Source organism: Harmonia axyridis, chromosome 3 (assembly GCF_914767665.1).
Source record: "Harmonia axyridis chromosome 3, icHarAxyr1.1, whole genome shotgun sequence".
Classification (NCBI taxonomy): Eukaryota; Metazoa; Arthropoda; class Insecta; order Coleoptera; family Coccinellidae; genus Harmonia; species Harmonia axyridis.
In genome coordinates this window covers 53702704-53723738 of record NC_059503.1, presented here as the reverse complement: position 1 = coordinate 53723738, position 21035 = coordinate 53702704, and the positions used below count along the sequence as shown (strand labels likewise).

The 21035-nt window shown below is 35.0% G+C and overlaps 2 protein-coding genes across 2 annotated transcripts; one reads left to right on the top strand and one right to left on the bottom strand.

The window, feature by feature from the left end:
* Positions 1–7915: 7915 nt before the first annotated feature.
* LOC123676359 lies at positions 7916–12620 on the bottom strand. The gene is made up of 3 exons (XM_045612222.1): positions 12158–12620; positions 11612–11749; positions 7916–8175 (listed from the first exon to the last, which is right to left on the bottom strand). Exons 1-3 carry the CDS (start codon positions 12212–12214, stop codon positions 8053–8055), a joined length of 318 nt encoding a protein of 105 aa, XP_045468178.1. The 5' UTR covers positions 12215–12620; the 3' UTR covers positions 7916–8052.
* A 2884-nt stretch (positions 12621–15504) lies between these two features.
* On the top strand, positions 15505–17433 carry LOC123676358. Its single transcript, XM_045612221.1, has 4 exons — positions 15505–15649; positions 15708–16274; positions 16416–16617; positions 16704–17433. The coding sequence occupies exons 1-4, from the start codon at positions 15599–15601 to the stop codon at positions 16985–16987; spliced, it is 1104 nt and encodes a 367-aa protein (XP_045468177.1). The 5' UTR covers positions 15505–15598; the 3' UTR covers positions 16988–17433.
* The last annotated feature ends 3602 nt before the right edge of the window (positions 17434–21035 follow it).

The following is a 21035-nucleotide window of genomic DNA, read 5'->3' as shown; positions in this document are numbered from 1 at the left end:
TACCTCCGCAACAGGGTTAGATTTTCAATCTCCGTGTCTCTTCAATTTTGAAATATCAGCGCCACTATCAGCTAGGAAAGTGGCAGAGATTCTTCTGAATTGGAATTTGAAAGGCGAAGAAATTGTGCGATAACTTTTGGCAGGTTGCTGAATTTGTTAACTCCCACAGGATTTCTCGTACACACATTTTCAATTTCCATATTTTACAAAAAATCTTTCGTGTTTAAGATTCTGAGGACGCAACTCAATATACAACTTGCCAAAAAAGAAACGTAACTCGTTATTAAATCTCGAACGAAGAATTATTAAGGAAAATCCTGGCACCTGTCGATTTTTAATTTCAAAAGCAATTCATCCTATGCTTTTTTGAATTCGATATTCCTCAAATGGGAATATATTGATTGTGATATATCAAATAAAAGGTAATTTGATTACCTACTCAACGGATCGAATGAAAGGAGAATTCGTTGTGCCGTTTTTTTTATTAAAATATTATAAAATAATGAATTGGGTATGGTTACTCGCTTTTTGAAATCGATGAGTTTCCTATTCAGGTATGGAGAATAATTTTAATGTATTAAATGTTCGAATTGAGCACTGTTGACTGCTTGACAATGTGCCAACCTTTCTTCGAAACTGCTCAATGAATTATTCAACGCAGCAACAGGTATTCGTCTGACTTATCTCTGAATTGTCGCAGTTCTTCCAAATTATCTGGCCCATTTCGGTAAACAGTAGGTACTCTTCAAATGACCCCACAGAAAATTGTCGAGAGGGTTCAAATCTGGAAATCGGGGTGGCCATTCAACTGATCTGATTCTCCTACAAATCCATTTCTCAGATAATGTGCCAACAATATACCTCCTCACTTCAATTCCATAATGCGGAGGCGCACCATCTTGTTAGAACCAAATATCAGAACTGCAGGCATTTCTCGAATGAAAATAGAAATCGGCAGGTGGGAGAGAGTATATTCCCAAATATTTATTATTTCAAGAATAAGAACCGGACACCAATCACAACTTGTTAATTTGTAATAAAAAAAATAGCTTAACAAATTCTTTTTCCAGTCACACTGCTCATTTTAATGCAATCGAATGTTTTTTTTGTTTTGATTTACTATATCACAATCTATATTGTATTCCTATTTGAAAAAAACACTAGAGGGGTGTGGAGCTTTAAATCAAAAAAACATAGGGAGACCGGCTTTTGAAATTAAAAATTCATAAATTTGTAGATTTCCCTTAATAGTAATTAGTGAAAAAATAATGGTCAGATTGCAGTTACCCCCTAATCACAAATTGTAAATTATTTCCTAATTTTTTAATAAAAAACGGTACATTCAATTCTACTTTTAACCATATCGCTGAATAATTTAATTACCCTAGCAACTTAAATGAGGTATACCTTTTTTGACTAGAAAAGTCAGGGATAGCACAGAAAAGTTGCAACGGTTTAAAGGGGACGAAATGATTGCCAGTGGCGTCCTCTAGAGAAAACAACCAAATCGACCACAAATTTGAATTTCTCACCTCGAAAAACCCTATGTACCAACTTTCATGCAATTATTTGGAATCAGTCGAAAGATATTAAAGAAAACGCGAATTATTTTTTCAACTTCAACACCCTGTACCTCGAAAACGAAGCATTTCCGTACCCATGTTCATAGGAACTTTTTTGCTTAAAATGATGTGATCTATCACCCGTTTCAGTTTGTCGGAAACAAATCAGAACACCCGGTATGTATTCCCATTTGAAAAAATTAAGTAGAGGGGTGCAGGGCGTAGGGAGTGAGAAATATCAAATTCAAAAAAGCACAGGATAAATTGATCTTCAAATTACAAATGGACAGGTGCGAGGATTTTCCTTAATAATTCTTCGTTCGAGAATTATTGACGAGTTACGTTACTTTTTTGGCACGCTGTATATGAAGAAACATAATATCAGAGAATAGAATTTTACGTTAAATAATGAAATTCCTTTATATTTATGGAGAAGTATCAATGTAATTAATGTATCAATGAAATCAAGTTGATGATTGTCATTTTTCAATCCTGTGAATAAATTTTTTTCAGTATGCTCAAACCATTCAAAGCGCTGTAATTTCTCTCGAAATTGAAAGAGAAAATATTCAGAAAAGATGAGGAAACATTACAGTGTTTGTAAACAATTTTGTCTCTCAACGAATCACTTTATAGGGTGTTCTGAATAAAAAATTACTTTTCATTTATCTGTACGCCTTTGATTTGATAAATAACGAAATGACTGAGGACGGCATCTAAACATTTATGTTGCCGAGTTTCAATTCGAAAGAAAATTGCTAAAATCAGCCGAAGGATTCGAGTACAAACTTTGTTGAGATATTGTCCGTTCGCCTCATTTTACCGGTGTGCATATTTTGAAAGAAACGTTGACTTTCATTCAAAGGATAATCCTTTTTCACAAGTCTATTGATCAATCAGATAACATTGAAATACTACAAAATTACAATAATTTTTTTCTGATAACACCTATTTTCCTAACCTCAAATTCTAGCGATTCTCAAATTGACAAGACCTCTACCGAGCACACTCACCTCTAACATAACTCATAATTCTAAAACTACTAATCTCTTCTAAACCCTAACATCACATTGAATATCACAAAGAATTGTATTATGACGAACATACTGTGTCGAATTCAAGGCCACGAAAATCCTCCAGTTTCTCATCTCATCAAGTCCACTTTTCCGACATTATCAAAGTTTTCCGACCGAGGCGAATGAGAGACTGGAACAGGAGAATCGGGAAAGCCAACGGTAAGTCTGGTTCTGACGGGCATAGCCGTCGCTGAAACATGTGATTAGGAAAATCAATACTTTCCCTGAAGGTTTAGTGCCTGTCTAGTCTTCGGATTGTGGGTTAGGTGCAAGGGCGTCGATGAGAATGGGTCATGGGAATTTCCCTCCCATTTTCATGATCAAGAGAATTTATCTAACTGGAATTTCTCAAAACAAATCAAGGGCGTATATCTTTTTTTTTCTTAGGAGGGTAATCGAAAAAAAAATTTTGACGATATTGTTTACTCATACCTATAAAGTGAGAAAAAGGGGTTTGATAACAAAGGTTGAACCAAATTATTCCAATTCGATTGTTCTTATCTTATACTGGGTATTCCTGAATCGGAGTTACGAAGGAAAATGAGTGATTCTTTGGATAATTTTAAAAATAAAATTGCCCATAAAGATGAGGCCGTAACGCTTTGTTTTCGAAATACAGGGTGTTTCTTGTAGTCCTACTTTTTTTTTGACGCTTAACCAGTTTATCGCATCTTTATCAATCTTCGCCACAGAGTTGGTAAATAAGTACCAAAACTTAAAATTATTTTATTTATTACAGCTCCGACCTAACTCGATCTTCATAATGATTTGGATTTTCCTGAGATTCACTATAGAGAGATGTTTGAATTTATTTCTCGAAATCGATTGCAGATACGACATAACTACAACAAACCAAAAAGTGTAGTACTGGACCAGAGTTTCTTTTCAAATTTTTCTAAACTACCTGTGGTTCACAAAAAAATAATTCTGGAGGAAAGAAGCGGGCACCCTTCTAGAAAAAATTCACCCTGTAGATTTGCATTCAAAATTAGGATATCACATAATGAAAACTTATAAAATCTTGTGAAGGGAAGGTGCTATGAGAGAAAAACTTGAACTTTAACACCTCTATCCCAAAAACAAAGCGTTTGTGTACTCATGTTATAGGACTATTTTTTCTTGAAATGATCCGAGAAATTTGTCATTATCATTTGTACCTCCAAATTGGGAACACCCTGTAGATATCAATTCAAAACTGATATCTTCACTAATAAATTGCAATTTGAATGAAACACAATAAATTGTACCATACAGCCCAGACAATTTTTCGATGCGAATTACTCAGTTTAGTTCTTTGATAAATACATCTTGAAATTTTGTGACGAGAATGATACAAAAATCCGAAAACAACGGATAAGTGTATACCGATGACGAATGCAAAAATCACAAATGGCAAATAAGGATTATCGCTAAGTAAGCGGATAAGAAAAGGAATATACCTCGGACAAAGACGAGCTCGTAGTGCAATAAAAAGACTCATCTTGAAAACGATAATAAACTCATAAACCGTGAAGGGGTCCGATTTTTTACTGACGTGTCGATTTCAAAGGAAAGTAATATGATTATTGTTTGGTTCATTTTATGGAGAAATTTTCGTTCTTCGTCTTTGCGAGTTTTCTGAAATTTTATATTCTGAAAATCTTGAGGGATAATTACACGTATAACCCCCCCATTTCTACGCCCTTGAAACAAATTGTAAATTTATTAGCTAGTTCTCTGAGTCGATAGAGTGTGTGGATAATGTGGGGAACAAAAATCATAACATTATTGTATATTTTCAAGAAAGACGCTTAAAGTTATGACATAAAAGTGTTACTTACACCTACTCACATTTTTACAGAGAGATGTCATAATTTTTTTTCTAAATGACCACTCAATTTTTTATGCTGATTTATTAGACGCAACTTGATGCCAACACACTTGCCAGAAAAGGAACACAAACTCCTTTCATCGGCCCGGAACCTTTCTGTGGTGTAGACAAATGCACCTACACAAAAGAGTTTCAGGAAAAGGGGGTAACCGAAAGGGAAAAACTCTGGCGGAATCTTCCTGGTCTGGATCTCTCCAAAAAGTTTCTTCGAAACTTTGACTCTACAAGTTCCAAGAAGTATCTGGATATTAGTAAGAATATGCTATACCTCCTCACTGGATTCCTCACAGGGCATTGCCGCCTTAGGAAACACCTCATGAGAATGGGTCTAACAGAAAATGACGAGCGCAGATTCTGTGGGGAGGAGGAAGAAACTCCGGATCTCCTGGTGATGGAATGCCTCGCCATAGCTAGCCAACGCAAAAACTGCCTTGACACGAAACTTATAGAAGTGAGGAATTAGCCTTCTTGAAGCCATCCCAGACATTGGAGTTCATCAGAACTCCGGAACTGGAAGGTGAGCTGTAGATCACGTTATGGAGAGAATAGCTCTGATGGAGGGCACAATAGACCTTTAGGTCGCAGTGAAACGTAACCTTCTTAATTCAATCTAAATCTGAATCTACCGAATTGATGGTGTGAAAAAATTGGTAGATAATAATTTTCTTGATAAAATAACACCTTTACTGTGTAAGTGTTACTTACACCAACTTACATTTTTACAGGGGGACGTCATATTTTTTTTAAATGACTACCCCATTTTTTTATGCCGATTTACTAGACGCAACTTACCGAATTGATGGTGTGAAAAAATTGGTAAATAATAATTGTCTTGATGAAATAACACCTCTACTGTGAGGGTTAAATAATAATAATCATTATTCAACAAATGAAATAATACAACATATTATAGGAGGATGTCAAATTTTGCAGGAAATGAATATAAAGAGACACGATGCAGTAAGGGAGATACTTCACAAAGAATTGGCAACCATATTAGAACTTATTCATTCTGAAAAAGTGCCATACTACAAATACCTGTAGGAGACCTTCTTGGAAAATAAACTCTTTAAAATGTAATGGGATTATATAGTTTCGACTAATTTTAAATGTTCCCCCCAAAAAAGAAGTATAAATGTGTCAATTCTGGTGAACGCGGTGGTCATTCAATAGGTCCTTCTCGTCCTATCCACCTTCCAGGAAATGTGGCGTGAAGTAGTATTTTCTGAGGAAGCCACTTTTTTTCTTAATGGAATAGTAAATCGTCATATTTGCAGGTGAAGGTCAACGCCACATTTCTTGGAAGGTAGATAGGACGTAGAGGACTATTAAGTTTCAACCGCGTTCCCCAGACTTGACTACCTTAGACTTTTTTTGTGAGATCCTTTGAAATCAAAGTTTCCTTTTAATAGGTGATATTATGAAATTACAGCCAAGAATTCGCGTTGAAGTGGAGCAGATCACTCCTGCAGTCGTGAGCCTAGTATACAAAGTGTTTACAATCGTATCAGTCGGTGACAAATGGTAAAGGAGCACAATTTGAACATTTGCGCTACATTTCATTTGTTTTTGGGTGATTAAAGATTTTCTCACAAGAATTTTTATGACGTTCTCTGTAAAAAGTGGAATTTTAATGTCACAAACCTATGTATATTATATAATATTTCTCTTCGGAGCAGAAAGGAATATGCTGAGGGACCTACAAGTTGATTAGTACGCTCTGCAAGATAAAATGAAAACAAGCATTATAGTTACTTTAGCTACCCAGACACAATATTCATTACCAAATTTCTTTACTTCCCAAGTAAATTTCTTCTTTATGTCTGGATATTTTCGAGATATTGACTTACCTGCTGTGGTGATATAACTGGTATCTGTGGTTACCAAAAAATATTTACTAATTACCTAACTATAAGTATACATAAGGGGTAGTAAAAATGAATCATTTTTGCATGAAAAACAAGGTTTAAATTACCATAGCAAGAATGATCCGGTTAAGGTCTGTTCGATAATTTGTGGCCATTTTGAAGGTTAAATCGTTATACTTCTCTCATAGAAGCCCTCGCCCTATTGGAAAAAATTGAGGCAATTGATATTCAAAAGCCTTTGTTGAAGCGAATGTTTCAGTTTAGAGTTAACAGTTGTGCCGTAGGGGAGCAGCTCATAGTAGAATAGTCCTTACCAATCCTAGCAATTACACAGAAAAAACTTTCTAGCCATCAATTCTAGCTTGGCCACCGTTTCCTACCATTTTTACTTGCCGTTGTCGTAAGTGATCCAATTTTCATGAAAATTTGGTACATGAGGTTTTTTTGCGTTAACTCCTGTAGTACTCTTATCTCGAGCTTCTTTGTGGAACCAAACGGTATTGCTCTTGGGCAATCGAAACAGTGTTTACATGACGGTCGGATTCGACAATGTCCATGATTTTATCGACAATTTGCCATCCATTGCATGGTGCATCTTTGACATCGCAACACATGATTGGCTGTTGAAGTATCAGAACCATAAACACCATTTACATTTTCAGCCACCTGGCTTGCATTTTCGCCTTTATCGAACAAAAACCATTGAATTTTATCTTATTTATTTATTTTATCTTTGCTAGTGTCCATCGTTGATGCGCGTTCAGACTAAACTGAATTAAATAATCGAAAAACTGTTGAAAAAGTTGTAGTGATTATGTCTGCTCACAGATGGCGTTATGAGTTTATAGTGACTTAATTAAACATAGTGTCGACAATTCGTTCAAATTGTCAGTATTTGATTGTATACATATAAAACGGATTTATTCAAGTGAAGAATACAAAAGTGACTGAATAAATTGGCCTTAGATTTTGAATAAATCCCAAAAATCAGCTAAATGGAGAAAGTGAACAAAAAGCCGCCATATTTAATCTCAGCCAATCAAAAACGAAACCACGCTTGTCACCACAGTGGTTTATTAAGTCACTGTACCGCGCCACACATACTTTGGCCACGGTGGATTTATTGGGGTCATAGCGTTGTAACAGAGTCACCTCTCCACGATGGTGTGAGAGGGTGTGTCTTAGGCAGAGATAGCAGGATAGCCTAACTGAAGAGTCTTACAGCAGAGAGGGCGCACCTTGTGACTTGGCTTGGAAAAAAAAATGTTTGTACAACGAAATCTCATCTTTCTAAAGCCATCTAGTGGAACCCGATCGGACTCATATATTACGAGATAAGTCATAAATAATGGTTTTTTTTTTACTACATCTAATATATCATGTAAGTTCGGGAAATCCTGAGGGGACAATTCTATTAATTTCACTTATAAACGACTCAAAATTAAAGAAAAATATCTCACTCAATAATTTTTCGATCAGCTTTAGTTTAAAGGAACTTGAAAAATGTATAATCAAGACAAATCATAAAAACTAAAAATAAAATTTACCATAATACTAACACTATCTTTATAATTGAAAAAATAAAGTATGTACAGGAAATCTCAGATGGGATCTTAAGTTTAATCTGTTGGCATTTTGAGGTTGAGATCATGGAAATATTGAATAATATCGATGGATCATCTACCCCAAACAGTCCTTTCCATTTTTCTGAAGTTCTCGAACAGGTCGAGTAGACCATCACTAATTTCGTCGTCTAATTCTTCTAGTTTGGTTTTGATGGAGCCTACAGCATCGGCAAACTGAAAATAAAAATGCAGGTCGAAGAAAAAGCTTCATTTGTTACATTTTACATGATATTGCATAAAATCCAAATACATATTATAAAAAACATCTGAAATCTTTTCATGGAAATTACAAGACCTATGCTTGAAATCGGTTGTATTTCTGTATTGATCCAGTCTGCTCAAGAATCTATTCAATTCTATTTGCAATTAGGTATTGAAGAATTTTTCACATGATAATATATTCAAAATTTATTTATATGACGCAAAGGCAACAAGTCTAGGCGTCACGCTGAAAAATCTAGGTCGAGCTGAAAAGTACTTTTGAATTTTTATGCTATATCACCGTACTCGGAAAAAAAGGTATTGAAAGTTAACAACAAAAATTCCTGGGTCTTCAAAGACTCTGAAGAATTTCACTCCCAAAGAGCTGGGATTGGTGGGAGATTTCACATGAGATTGTATAATATAATTATGATAGGTGTTGAGAAGATTCCATCCTCCTCCTGCTGTAGGAACCTTGGAGTATTTTTCGATTGTCGACTGAGATTTAGGGAGAATGACTCGATGCTGTTGAGAAATTCTTTTCTGGCACTACGTTATTTGTATAGCCAGAGACAGTTTTTAGATTTCCATTCAAGTAAGTATCTCTGCGAAACTCTTGTGTTGTCCAAGCTGAGCTATGGAATGACAGTTTCTCATCCTTGCCTAGATTCCATCGAGATATAAAGATTGCAAAAAGTGCAGAATTCGTGCTGCTGCTACGTTTTAGGTTTGAGGTAATAAGATAGGGGGATCAGTGATGGAATAAATGGGTTAACGTGGCTCAGGGTCGAAAATATTTTTCGGCTTCAGATGAGTATTACCTACTGTATATCGAATTTTGAGTACGGGCATTCCTCCTTATTTGAAGGCCAAGTTAATCTACAGAAAGATGTTCACCGTGTTGCCTCGATTTGGTTCAGCCATGTTTCAGCGCTCTTTCACCTTTAATGCGGTGACATTGTATAATGAGATGCTAATTGCGTGTGGGAGTTCTTCTTTGAACTCATTGAGAAAAGAATTGAAGAATGTTTCGTTTTTAAGCCAATTACAGATTTTGTAGATAAGTTCCATTTTTGGAGGTATTCGTGATGTATATTATTTATGTAGTATTTCCTTTCATTAATTTTTATTTTTGTTTTTTTCCTTTATTTGTATTTTGTTGGGGGGGTTGAGTGGAGTAGCCTTGGCTAGACTTCGCCCCTAGAATTTGCCAAATGAAGACTCTATTATTATTAATCGATGTTGATTTTAACGACTGAAGTACCTGGCATTTTGATGCAATGTTGAAAAACGCCCGAAGAAAAGTACATTACAGAGTTAAGCAGTAAAGTTCGAAAGATTATTTCGCAGCTCAGAAAAAAAACCCTTCGAGCCGATGATTTCTCCAACAAGACTCTGAAACGGTTACCAGACAACCCCGTTGAAGTTCTAAGAAATACGTTTATATACAAGTGAAATATAGATATTTTCCAGATAGATGAAAGAGAGCCACCGTGATGTTCATCTTGAAGTCAGGATAGAACTCGGGAATTAGAGACAATGAAGAGGCCAACACACTTTCCAGAAAAGGAGCACAAACTCCTTCAATATGCTCATAACCTTTCTGAGGTGTAGGCAAATGTACTTGAAAGAAAGAGTTTCAGGATTAGTTAGAGAATCCCTCTAAAACGAAGAATCTTCGACCTGACATAAGCGTCCAAAGCTTGCACTCCAAAATGAATTTTTTGATGATTGTCAATGGTGCGCTGTATCACTCAATCTGGTGACAGGCAATCCCAATATCTGCCATTCGAACCCTCTCAGATCGGGATCAAGGAGGCAATGACTCGTATATTCCAAACAGCAGTAAAGTTTAGTGAGAAAAAATTTCATACTGTTGGTCCATTCATAAGGCAGTTCATTCATGAGGCTTGCCTCTGCTTTCACCACCATTTGCCACTATAATGTCAAAGCGTCAATATCATTTTGCCAGGCTGCCTCCCAAAATAAATTAAGACAAGTATCTATTTTTAAGGGCGTATCTCTAGGTACCAAGGTGGGTGGGAAACCAGGAAGCTATCAACAGTTGTTGACAGTTTGAGTTGGTGACGATTGAGCAAGTGAAATGGGTATTAGAATTCACATTCTTTCCTAACGTTAACATTGCAGTAAATTTCCATAATTGTCTATAGTAGAGACTAGTGTTTATCTATTTCTTAAGGTTACAAGTTTGTTTCCGCCGTTTTGCAATAAATGTCTGTAGCGGTAAGTGGTAGTCGAAATAAATAAATCGTAGATATCATACAATAAGCTTAGGTATTTGTGAACATAACGCCATCGAAACATTAGTCGATTTGTGTATGCATCACAGAGTTATTCTCGATAAAACTTGCCAGCTTACGAGCCCAATTCTCATCAACTGCTTTATTCTGAAAAAATCTGCGGCTGAGGCGCATCGAATGTTCTCAAATACCTATGGCGAGCCCGCTTTTAGCGAAAGAACGTATATGGCATAGCTGGACCCCATGTTGCGAAAGTGGTCAAGACTTACTTGAAAACGTTGAAATGGGAAGTCCTACACCATCCGCAGTATGCTCTAGGTGTTGCTCCCTCGGACTATCACTTGTTTCGATCAATGGCACACGGCCTAGCTGACCAGCACTTTCGGTCTCATAAAGAAGTGAAACATTGGATAGATTCGTGGATCGCTTCAAAAGGTGACCAGTTTTTTCAACGCAGGATTCGTGAATCATAAATGTATAACCAGTTTTTTACAATAAAGCCTTGCATTTCGGAAAAAAAAACGGTGAAAGTAAAGTCGTACACCTATGTATATGAATACTACCCATACGACTACCATAGACGCAGATACTGAAAGATTTTTGCTAACCATCTGTTTTTCAACTGAATGTGTTTCAGCAGATTTTTTTCACTAAAAAGCACGGAAAAAATGCTCTGCATTGTGCCAACACCTAGCCATATAGTCTCTTTTGATGAGCAGAATACCTTCGAAGTTATTTATTATTTACTATAGAATAGAGTAGGTGTTCCACCCATAAACTACTAAAAACTAAAGAAACCTGCACATTTTCAAAGTCACCCAACTAAGTGAAGTCTAACTTACAAACTAAGTTGTAAATTTTGCAATAAGCTCAAAATATTTCCACGTCAAACTACCTGACGCCTAGACTAAACAATGCAATTAGAAATATGATTAATCTAAATATATCTTATTTCAACCTTACACTCCAAGCTTTATGCTTCAAATTTTCGAAAATTTTATTCAGAATTTGGAAGAAGGTTTTAAATCACAGAAATAATAGATTTTTTTTTTTTGAATTAGTTGGAATAGTCTATTTGATTTAGGAACCAAATGATCTTATATTTTAGTATATTCAAGAATGTACCTATTAGAAAATCTATTACTTACTGGAACACGGTTCATATTGTGTATGAAATTATTTCCGTATTTCCCAATGAAATTTCTTGTTCGTATTCTCAGTGGAAACCCATAAATTGTTCTGGTCTGGCGTCGTATCGTGAATGCTGAGGTATTCTCCACTATAATCTGAAATAAACAAAGTTTAGCTTGAAAAGTAATTCATTTTATCCACTAATATCAATTACCCAATCGAAAAAATTTGAATGATTTTAATTCAACAAAATTCATTTTATCTATACACGCAAAATTTCATCCCGATCAAATCTGTGATCACGGAAATAGCTGGTATTTCTTTTACAATATCCTTCAGAATTTTATTTTACGCCTTGAAATAATGATGTAACCTTAGTAAACAGCATGCATTTTTCAACAAAGAATCGTTCCACTATTTGATGCCTAAGCTAAAGGATATTTTTCAACACATCACGGCAACTGATTTTCACAGTGCGCCACCAACTTTCTAAAGGGTCCCCAAGAGTGTCATGTAAAGAGCGCTGGAAATAAAAAACAAAAGCAAATGAAGTAGGTACTCACTGCAAATGTGAGGGATATACACACTAACTGCATGAATTCTCTGTGGAAATTCTCCATGTCGTTTTCACTTCTTTCTTCAGAAAATAATGAACCATATTCTTCTGCATCGAACGATCGTTTTCTTCTCTAGATACACAACATAGTAAATTCAATAAAATACAATGTTATCGAATGGCACCTTATGATTTGGAATTTTTTATTGAGATAATGTGGAGAAATTTATGATATATTCGTCACAATTATTTATTTATTTCAGATATAACCTGGATTCATGATTATTTCCAGGAGTGTTATTTGTTTCATTATCAAATACCTTATGTAACTGACGATTTGTGCAAAGTTAAACTGAACTGACTTTGGTTTCTGGTATTGCTACTACCTACGAGTTGATGTGATAATAAGTTTTCGCGAATCCAAACAGAACAGTGAACTAATAAGACACATTTAAGTAATTTTTCCAAAAATTTGTGGAAAATGTAAGTAAAGAAAAGTATTAACCTCAACTTGAAAATCCTAATAAACTATTTTTATAGTTTATTAGGATTTTCAAGTTAAGGTATCTATTGGGAAGAGTGAAGATTTTGAATGTATACAGTTCTGTATATACAGAGTGGCCACTTTTTTAATGGCTTTGTATTGGTAACTTTCAAACCATAAGAGTTAGAAGGTCGGTCAAATGGAGAAAAAGGTGCATGCATAGAAGCATTATCAAGCAGTTCAAACAAATCGCGAGTATCAGGGCCGGTTATTGAGATATCATAAGAAAAGTAAATTTTGTCATTTTGATTTTCCTTTTTTTTCCAATTTATTTCAAATATTATCAAAAAATGTTACAGGATTTTTGTATTCGACAGTAAATTATCTCAATTTCAACGATATATTATACCATGTCATTGAAAGTTGATTTTCAGGTGATTGAATTCAGCGTTTAAAGTTATTTCGAGAAGTGTCATAAAATATGCAGGTCCGTATTAAAAACATGAGGTTGAGGGTGGCATAGAGAGTACGAAACGTTGGATACGAAACCTGATTACGTCAAATTGAGGATAATTTACTGTCGAATAAAAAATTCCTGTAACATTTTTTGATAATATTTGAAATAAATTGGGAAAAAAAGAAAAATCAAAATGACAAAATTTACTCATCTTATGATATCTCAATAACCGGCCCTGATAATCTCGATTTGTTTGAACTGCTTGATAATACTTCTATGCTTTTTCTATACCTTTTTCTCCATCTGACCTACCTTCTAACTCTTATGGTTCAAAAGTAACCAATACAATCCAATTAAAAAAGTGGCCACTCTGTAGATCGAAGACAATTATGAAATATCTTTCATAGTAATGTTGAAAATGTTTATTCAATATTCATTTAACGCATCTCGTAGGGATATTTCTTCATTCAAAAATAGATTTGCACTAATTAAAAGGGGCCTAAAAATATATAAAATGAATACTGTACATCTTATGTATCATGCAGTAAGTATAAATATAAAAAATTGACATATTTGTGTCTATTCCTCCACAATAATATATCTTTATGAATTATGATATATTTGGTTAATTTTTGTCTTGGAATCTTATTCCAATTCTAAAAAGGACAAAATTAATAATCAATCAAAAGAAAATTTCCAAATATGATATCTAAAACTGTACAAATTGAGTAAACGGTCAACAAATTGAATAACTACATTAACAAAAAGACAGACGTACGTTTCGGAATGTTTGTATTTAAAAATACAATTTTTCCTCATCAGTGCCTCATAGTTCAACAAAATTACTGAATTTACCAACTCACCATTTGTAGCTCTACTTCATGCAGAAAGTTCTAAATTCAATGAATGATTGAATTTGGATCTTCTTGCATGAGTCCCTCAGTTGATAATTTTTTCAATGGAATTTCGTCAACGACTACTTAGGTCATTGGCCTGTAAGGATTGCTTTATACATGCAAAATGTGAAGAAATAAAGAAGAAAAATAAATATAGGCTAAACCACAAAAATATAAATAACGCGATACAAATTTAGATAAAAGTGTGGGGACATACATAGATGGAAACTATAAAATATATAGATTAAATAAAATTGAAATAGAAGGTGCTAACGAAAATATCTGAAATGCTGAATAAATAAACATGAGAAATGAATAAACAGAAAAAATATCACGAAACCTTGAATGTACTCGATTGAATAGTTCAATACTCATTTTTGGGGTGAGTTAATTTTTCTTCAGTAATTGTATTTGATGGAGAAATTCCATTTTTAAAATGAATTCTAACAATTTCACTCATTTTTGTAGCGTGTATCGTTCCATTTTTAGTAATGGTGTAGTTTTCTCTTGTCAATTGTCAAAAGTGTCAGTACCTAGCCTAGGTAGCGGGATATTCAAAATGAAATGTCTTATTGGAAAACCCTGTATGATAAATCAATCTCCACTCAAATCTTATCCTGTGGTTGATAGTGATCTTGTCTCAGACCAAAAATATCTAGAAATTGTATTATATACAGGGTGATTCACGAAGACCGACTCGATATAAACACTTGAAATGTTATAGTTAAGCTTTTTTGAAAGAGATTAATTCTTGGAAAAACGTGTTTTTACGTTTTTGTCATGGCTGAATTTGATGTTCAAATCGAAGAACCCTGTATGGTCAATCGAATTTTTAATTAACGGAGAAGAAGCATTGGTATGTCTTCTGATAAAAGCAAGAAAATTGAAAATTTTCATGCAAAAATCTCAAAGTTGTTGATATTGAAACAAAGCCCCATTTGAGAATATTTGAGAATTTTTTCAGACAAATTTTATGGGAAAAAATATGCAGATGAAACATTGAAACAATGTAGAACTCAATGATTATCAATAAAAATACTGGGTTTCTTTGTTTTTCCGACAGTTATCTTATGTACAAACAGAATTCAATTTGACGACAGATTCGTCATTAACAACTCGAAACTCATCAGTTAAGACCTTCCTCGACTCAAAATATAGATAACGTGACGTAATTATATTTTTATCACTCTGTTCGAGAAGTGAGCGCTCAAAAAAAGGAAATCCCGTCTAAGATATAAAATCTTTCTGAAATTTTTCCATATGCATCGAAGTTTCCATTTTCAGCAATATTTCATATTCATTGAGATCCTACGACGTCAACAATATAAACATCATTCCAATAATTCTGACTCACTGAAGCAATATACTCAACTTTTAAGGAAAATACTATTAGTGCATCGACCTCAAAATCAATCCACGAATATAGCGTCTTCCTAACACGCTCTCTAACTGAAAATGGAACCTAAAGATGACCTTCTAGAGAACACGAAACGTTTAAATCCAATTCAAACAATATAGGATTGAACGAAACGTATAAAAGAATTTTTCGCAAATTGTTTTAATCAGTCCTAGTCACTGTAACCCATCGGTTTATAGTGCACTTAGTGCAAAATGTACAAAAATATCGTTGTTCTCTTCTTGGTGGCTACCGCCATCAGCCAGGTATATAACTTTCATCAAAGACGACAAAACGGAGAATTAATCTGAATAATTCTTACAGATCGAAGCTTCCTGCTTCAGAGGATGCGGCATTGGACCAGGATCTGATCCATGCTCTGACAACTGTCAACCCTTAGTTGTCAGACCCCAAGAAATTCCCAAACCCCCACAAGCAACTATTTCTGTTCCCGGTCCTCCACTCAAAGTACCACTCCCTACAATCCCACTCGGTGGTCCCTGCTTCTGCAGAAGGCCAACTGTTAAACCAGCAGTCCTTCCAAAACCAGTTTGTGGCTCATGCAGAAGAAGGGTCTGCAATACCTGCAACTCCTGCCAATGTCAACGCAACCAAAGAACCGAGGAGGAAGTCATTGAGAATCTTGGATGTGGTGCAAATGCCTTTGGAGCTTATGGCTCACTCCCTGAATATGGTGGAGTTTCTCCCTACGGACCTGCAGGTTTTGCACCATACCCAGTCCCTTTACCAGAAACCCGTGAACAACTTGCTCCAGCCGATCCTGTCTCTGTATCTATTGCTTACAATTTGGCCAAACAGGCACAAAATTTGAAAGAAGACATCTTAACATTCGGATTTAGGCAGATCCCTAAAGAAATCCCAGTTCAACAGGTGAGGATTCGTGAAAATTGTAACTTCTATTGATCCTTAGGATTGTTAGTCCATATATTTCATCATCTCTCTATTCATCATTCATTGTTGCACTACTTCATTCATTTGAATAATAACTCAATAACTTCTCTTTCTCAACAGAGACAGAGAGACAATATCCCTGAAGAGAACTTGTACAGTTTGAACGGAGCTGTGGTAGAACTCAAACCAGTGACAACTCTTGGCAAATCCGTTGATGAAGAGGCAGCCGAACAACTCATGGAGTTGCAAGAAGAAGAGACCGTTGGTGAAGCTGGTGTTCGCAAGCTCACTCTTGGAGAAGTTGGATACGGTTTAGCTAAAGGTGAGTGAATAATTATTTTCACTGGATATTCAGTGAAGCTTGGAGATCCGAATGGAGGTTTGAAAACAATTCACTTTTTTTTCTAGTTGAACCAAAAGCAACATACGTGAACGTACCACCAACCCCTCTCACTGTACCAGCATGCGCAGATCCAGGATTTATCCCCGGAAAAGTCATCACCGACTTGGTGCCAAAACTTGAACCTATTTTGATTCCTCCCGGCCCTCCAGAACCATGCGCACCAGAATGTCCATGCAGATATACCAACAAGGGTGAATTCGGCAGTTTCGGAAGTTTCTCGTCAAAGATCTCTTCCTCCAGCTCCTCTAAATCTCACTCTGGAATCCTCATCCACAAGCTTTTCGACTGATCTCTCAAATTTAAAAAGCCAACATTTAGTAACCTGGTTCTTATAGAAATTCTAAACTTCCGGAACTATCCAAAAGATTTTCAAAGAAATCAAATTCAAGGCTCTTGATTGCTTCAGATTCTTCTTTCTCAACATTTTTCAAACACTACATAACTCTTTCCTGGAACTTTTATGTTGTACCTTTAGTCATTTGTTTCAAAACAACCTCAGAGTATTTTCTTGACTGTATATTTTTTTTTGTTATTTTGTTTTTTGTACATTTTTTTTCAATTCTCCAATTTTTTTTTCATCTATCAATTTGAAATTCAAATCTGATCTTCGACTGTTATTTGCTATGCTGAACAATTTTTCCTGTATATTCCTCTCTGTAGTATAGAACTAGGTTGCTGTTTTATCTGTGATCTCTTAACCTACTAGTAAATAAAATTTCAAACGAATACATTCTATGTTATGATATTTTTTCCAGTTTTCCCTATCAGTACCAACAGTTTTCTTTGTTTCAATTACATGTTAAATTTCACGATATTCTTTTATATTATCAACTTCTTGATGTATACAGCATTTGTTGGAAATATTTTTTTTCCAATTATTTCTAAATTGAATTGAAAAATTAACAAGACTTAAGGAAGTCATAACCTTCAATACCACAGAGATATTTAAATTATGTATCAAGCCAAAACAATTATGAATAAACATACACATACACAAACAAGGTGGTTTCTCTTTAATTGGCCCTGACGTGTTTTCTATAGTGCATATATTGGTAGATATTAATTTTTAATCGATAATTAACGTAAGGGATGGAAAATAGTGAATAGAGTGTCTTACAACAAACTATTGAAATCAATGGAAGAAATATTGTTGAAAAATTGGTCATTTTGATTGCAACTGTTGGAGTGCAGGTCACAATGTTGTAACAATGGTACAACAAGCCAACCCAACGCAACCGTTTTGGCTTTATTGCTAGAAAAATTCCTAGGATGCGTAATTTTTTGTTTCGGCGATGTCAATTGGCAATCAAGATCTTGTGATTTATCGCCTTTGGATTTTTGTAGTGTTGTTTACTACTGACAATCAGAAAACCAACACTCGTTATTGGTGATATATTGCCCAACATGTGTAGACGGGTCATCGAAAATTACCTCACAAGGATCGAGTCCTGTAAGAGATTTAGGACATTTAAATGATGTTTTTTCCCCACATAATAGATCCAAACATTTTATTGAAATAAAATATTGTTCGATACCCTTAATGAAAGTTTTTTTATTAACGTTTACTTTCGCAACCTCAAATTAGAGAATCCTTCATATATAATATATTTTTTTAACAATGCTATGAAATATCGCATTCGAAACATCATTTATTTGCATTCAAAACAAAAGATTCTACATTTTATACGTTTACTTTCGCAACCTCAAATTAGAGAATCCTTCATATATAATATATTTTTTTAAGAATGCTATGAAATATCGCATTCGAAACATCATTTATTTGCATTCAAAACAAAAGATTCTACATTTTATGCGCAAAAATCATGTCTTTTCAAACTGAATGGTTAAAAGCCGTTTGTACATAATTATTTCCCAGAAAATATGTAAAATGATTCCGAACAGTAATAGATCAATGAAATCAGGCTTTTGAAAAGTCTTCATTAAAGAAACCTTAGAAATGAATTTGAAATAATAATTTTCTGTCTGAAAATAATTAAGCGAATATATAAATTGGTATGACTGACACTTCACAATTCTGGAAAAAGTGCCTCCTCGTGCGGGAATCGAAACCGCAACCTCCAAATTACTAGTACAGCCAATGGAGAGAAATACTATCCAGTGTCATAGAGATGTTAGAATCTAGAAAACGGGCGAGACCAGGGAAGAGCGAAGCCGTTCTTTTCAGCAGAAAGAAAAAAGATCACCAAGGACACGTCGTAATGTTCGGTAGGAAAATCGAATGGAAAAACGAGACCAAGTATCTGAAAGTGATACTTGACAAGAAGCTGAAGAAGCTCACTTGGAATCTCAACACCTCATATCATCTGTGACCAAAGGAGAGGCAGCAGCGGCAGTGTTGCAACCGCTACTTTGCAAAAGCAGCAAAATGTCTCTTTCCAACAAGCTCTTATTCTATAAGTCCACCATTCGGCCGGTCATGTCTTACGCATGCCCGGCTTGGGGATACGGATGCAGACTTCAAGCATAGTATACTATGCTTCAAGTCATGCAGAATACGATCCTGAGACGAGCCTTAACTGCACCATGGTTTGTCAGCAACGTACGGATCCATGAAGACCTGCAAATACCATTCCTAGACTCGGGGTTTCCTCGACCCTTCGTCGGTCCCACATAAAATTTCGAATTTTATATCAGAAAGGTGGCCAAAATTGCTGATATCTCATCCGAAAATAGGTTTTGACCCAACCGCGAGCACAAGATCGATCTACGAAAAATCAGTAACTTATTTAACTACCTCATTTTGTTCATACAAAACAAAGCACAATGTTCGAAAATGTCATCCTGAAAATGTAACAACTCAATCAAACCGAACCTGTGAAATAAACAGTTTTTCAATAAGAGGGTTCATTTTGATATGAAATAGTATATTATTCAACGAGCGGTAATGTAGGTCATAACTCACGCAGATGATGTTTGCAGCACGAACCGCAGGCGAGTGCTGTAATTCATCAAGTGAGTTATGACCATTACCGCAAGTTGAATACTATACTTTATCTACGACTATATCAATAAATACTAAGGAAAAAATACAGACTTAGAATAAAGACAGAAGGAACGGGAAATAAACATAATGTGCTCGATCCCGTACAAGAGAGATGGAAACTTATTGCTACCAATCACAATCGAACTAGCTTCGGCTAGCTCGAATCCAGTACAGAGTACAGACATAGAAATTTATTGAAAAACCTTAATAATTGCCTGTAAAAATGCATTAAAATATACCAAAAAATATTCCCTGTAAACGATGACTTAATGATCTTACTGCTACACCAATCTTGAAAATTTTTTCAAACTCCTTTATATTTTTTCGGGCAATTAATTCTGTATGGTAACATTAGCTGTTTGCCTTTTGGAAATGTATACCTTTATAATATTTCATCTTCACTATCTGAATTAATCGTTTTCAGCAAAACATTCACAATAATTAGATATCAACTTAATTTGAAAACGTCAAAAGTGACATTCCCTCGGACATTCCTCCCCTCAATAACAATAATGGAATGTTCCCTTGCGGCCAATCGAATAGAAGTAGAGAAGTATAGAAGCACAGATCCATATTTTCCGATTTATAATAGTGAGTTATAGTAGTGAGTTATTATAAATCACGCTGTTTGTTAATAGATACTATTAATTGCTCAAAAGCAGTTGAATAATGAGTTTATAATTCAATAGGAGTAGATAAAAACGATTATATTATGACAGAAATCAATAAATGTTTTTATTCAGTTGTAAATGAGAAGGTATGTCATTAACAATAGAAAACGATACCAGCTAAATGTATGCCACGGCTATGGTTGTTGCACCATATTTTTTTCTTTAAATTTTTCATGACTTATTCACACATTTGCGGCTGTATGTCTTCGATAATGAATTCCATCTTGAAGGGCTTGAATCAATTGTGGAACATTGGCATTTTTGGCATAGACCTTATCTTTCATGCGACCTCATAGAATAAAGTCTAAAGGTTTTAATTCACAAGATATCGGTGACGAATTGTAATCACCTCTTAATGAAGAACACGGCCAGGAAACTTTTCTTGCAAAATTGTAATTGTTTCGTTGCTTGTATAGCAAGTAGCGCTGTCTTGGTGAAAATGAACTTAGTCCACATCAATATCTTTCAATTTCGGCCATTAAAGATCATTTTTCATAGCTAATTCACAAGATCGACGAGGAATCGATAAGCCTGGGTTCCTACTACAGCAATATCCTCAGTTGCTCTCGAGCGACGAACACAGTTTCAATTCTTAACATCACTTACTTATCCCAAAAGTGCTTTAGTTTTGAGAACTGTGATGTTAAATTTGTACCGTTTTT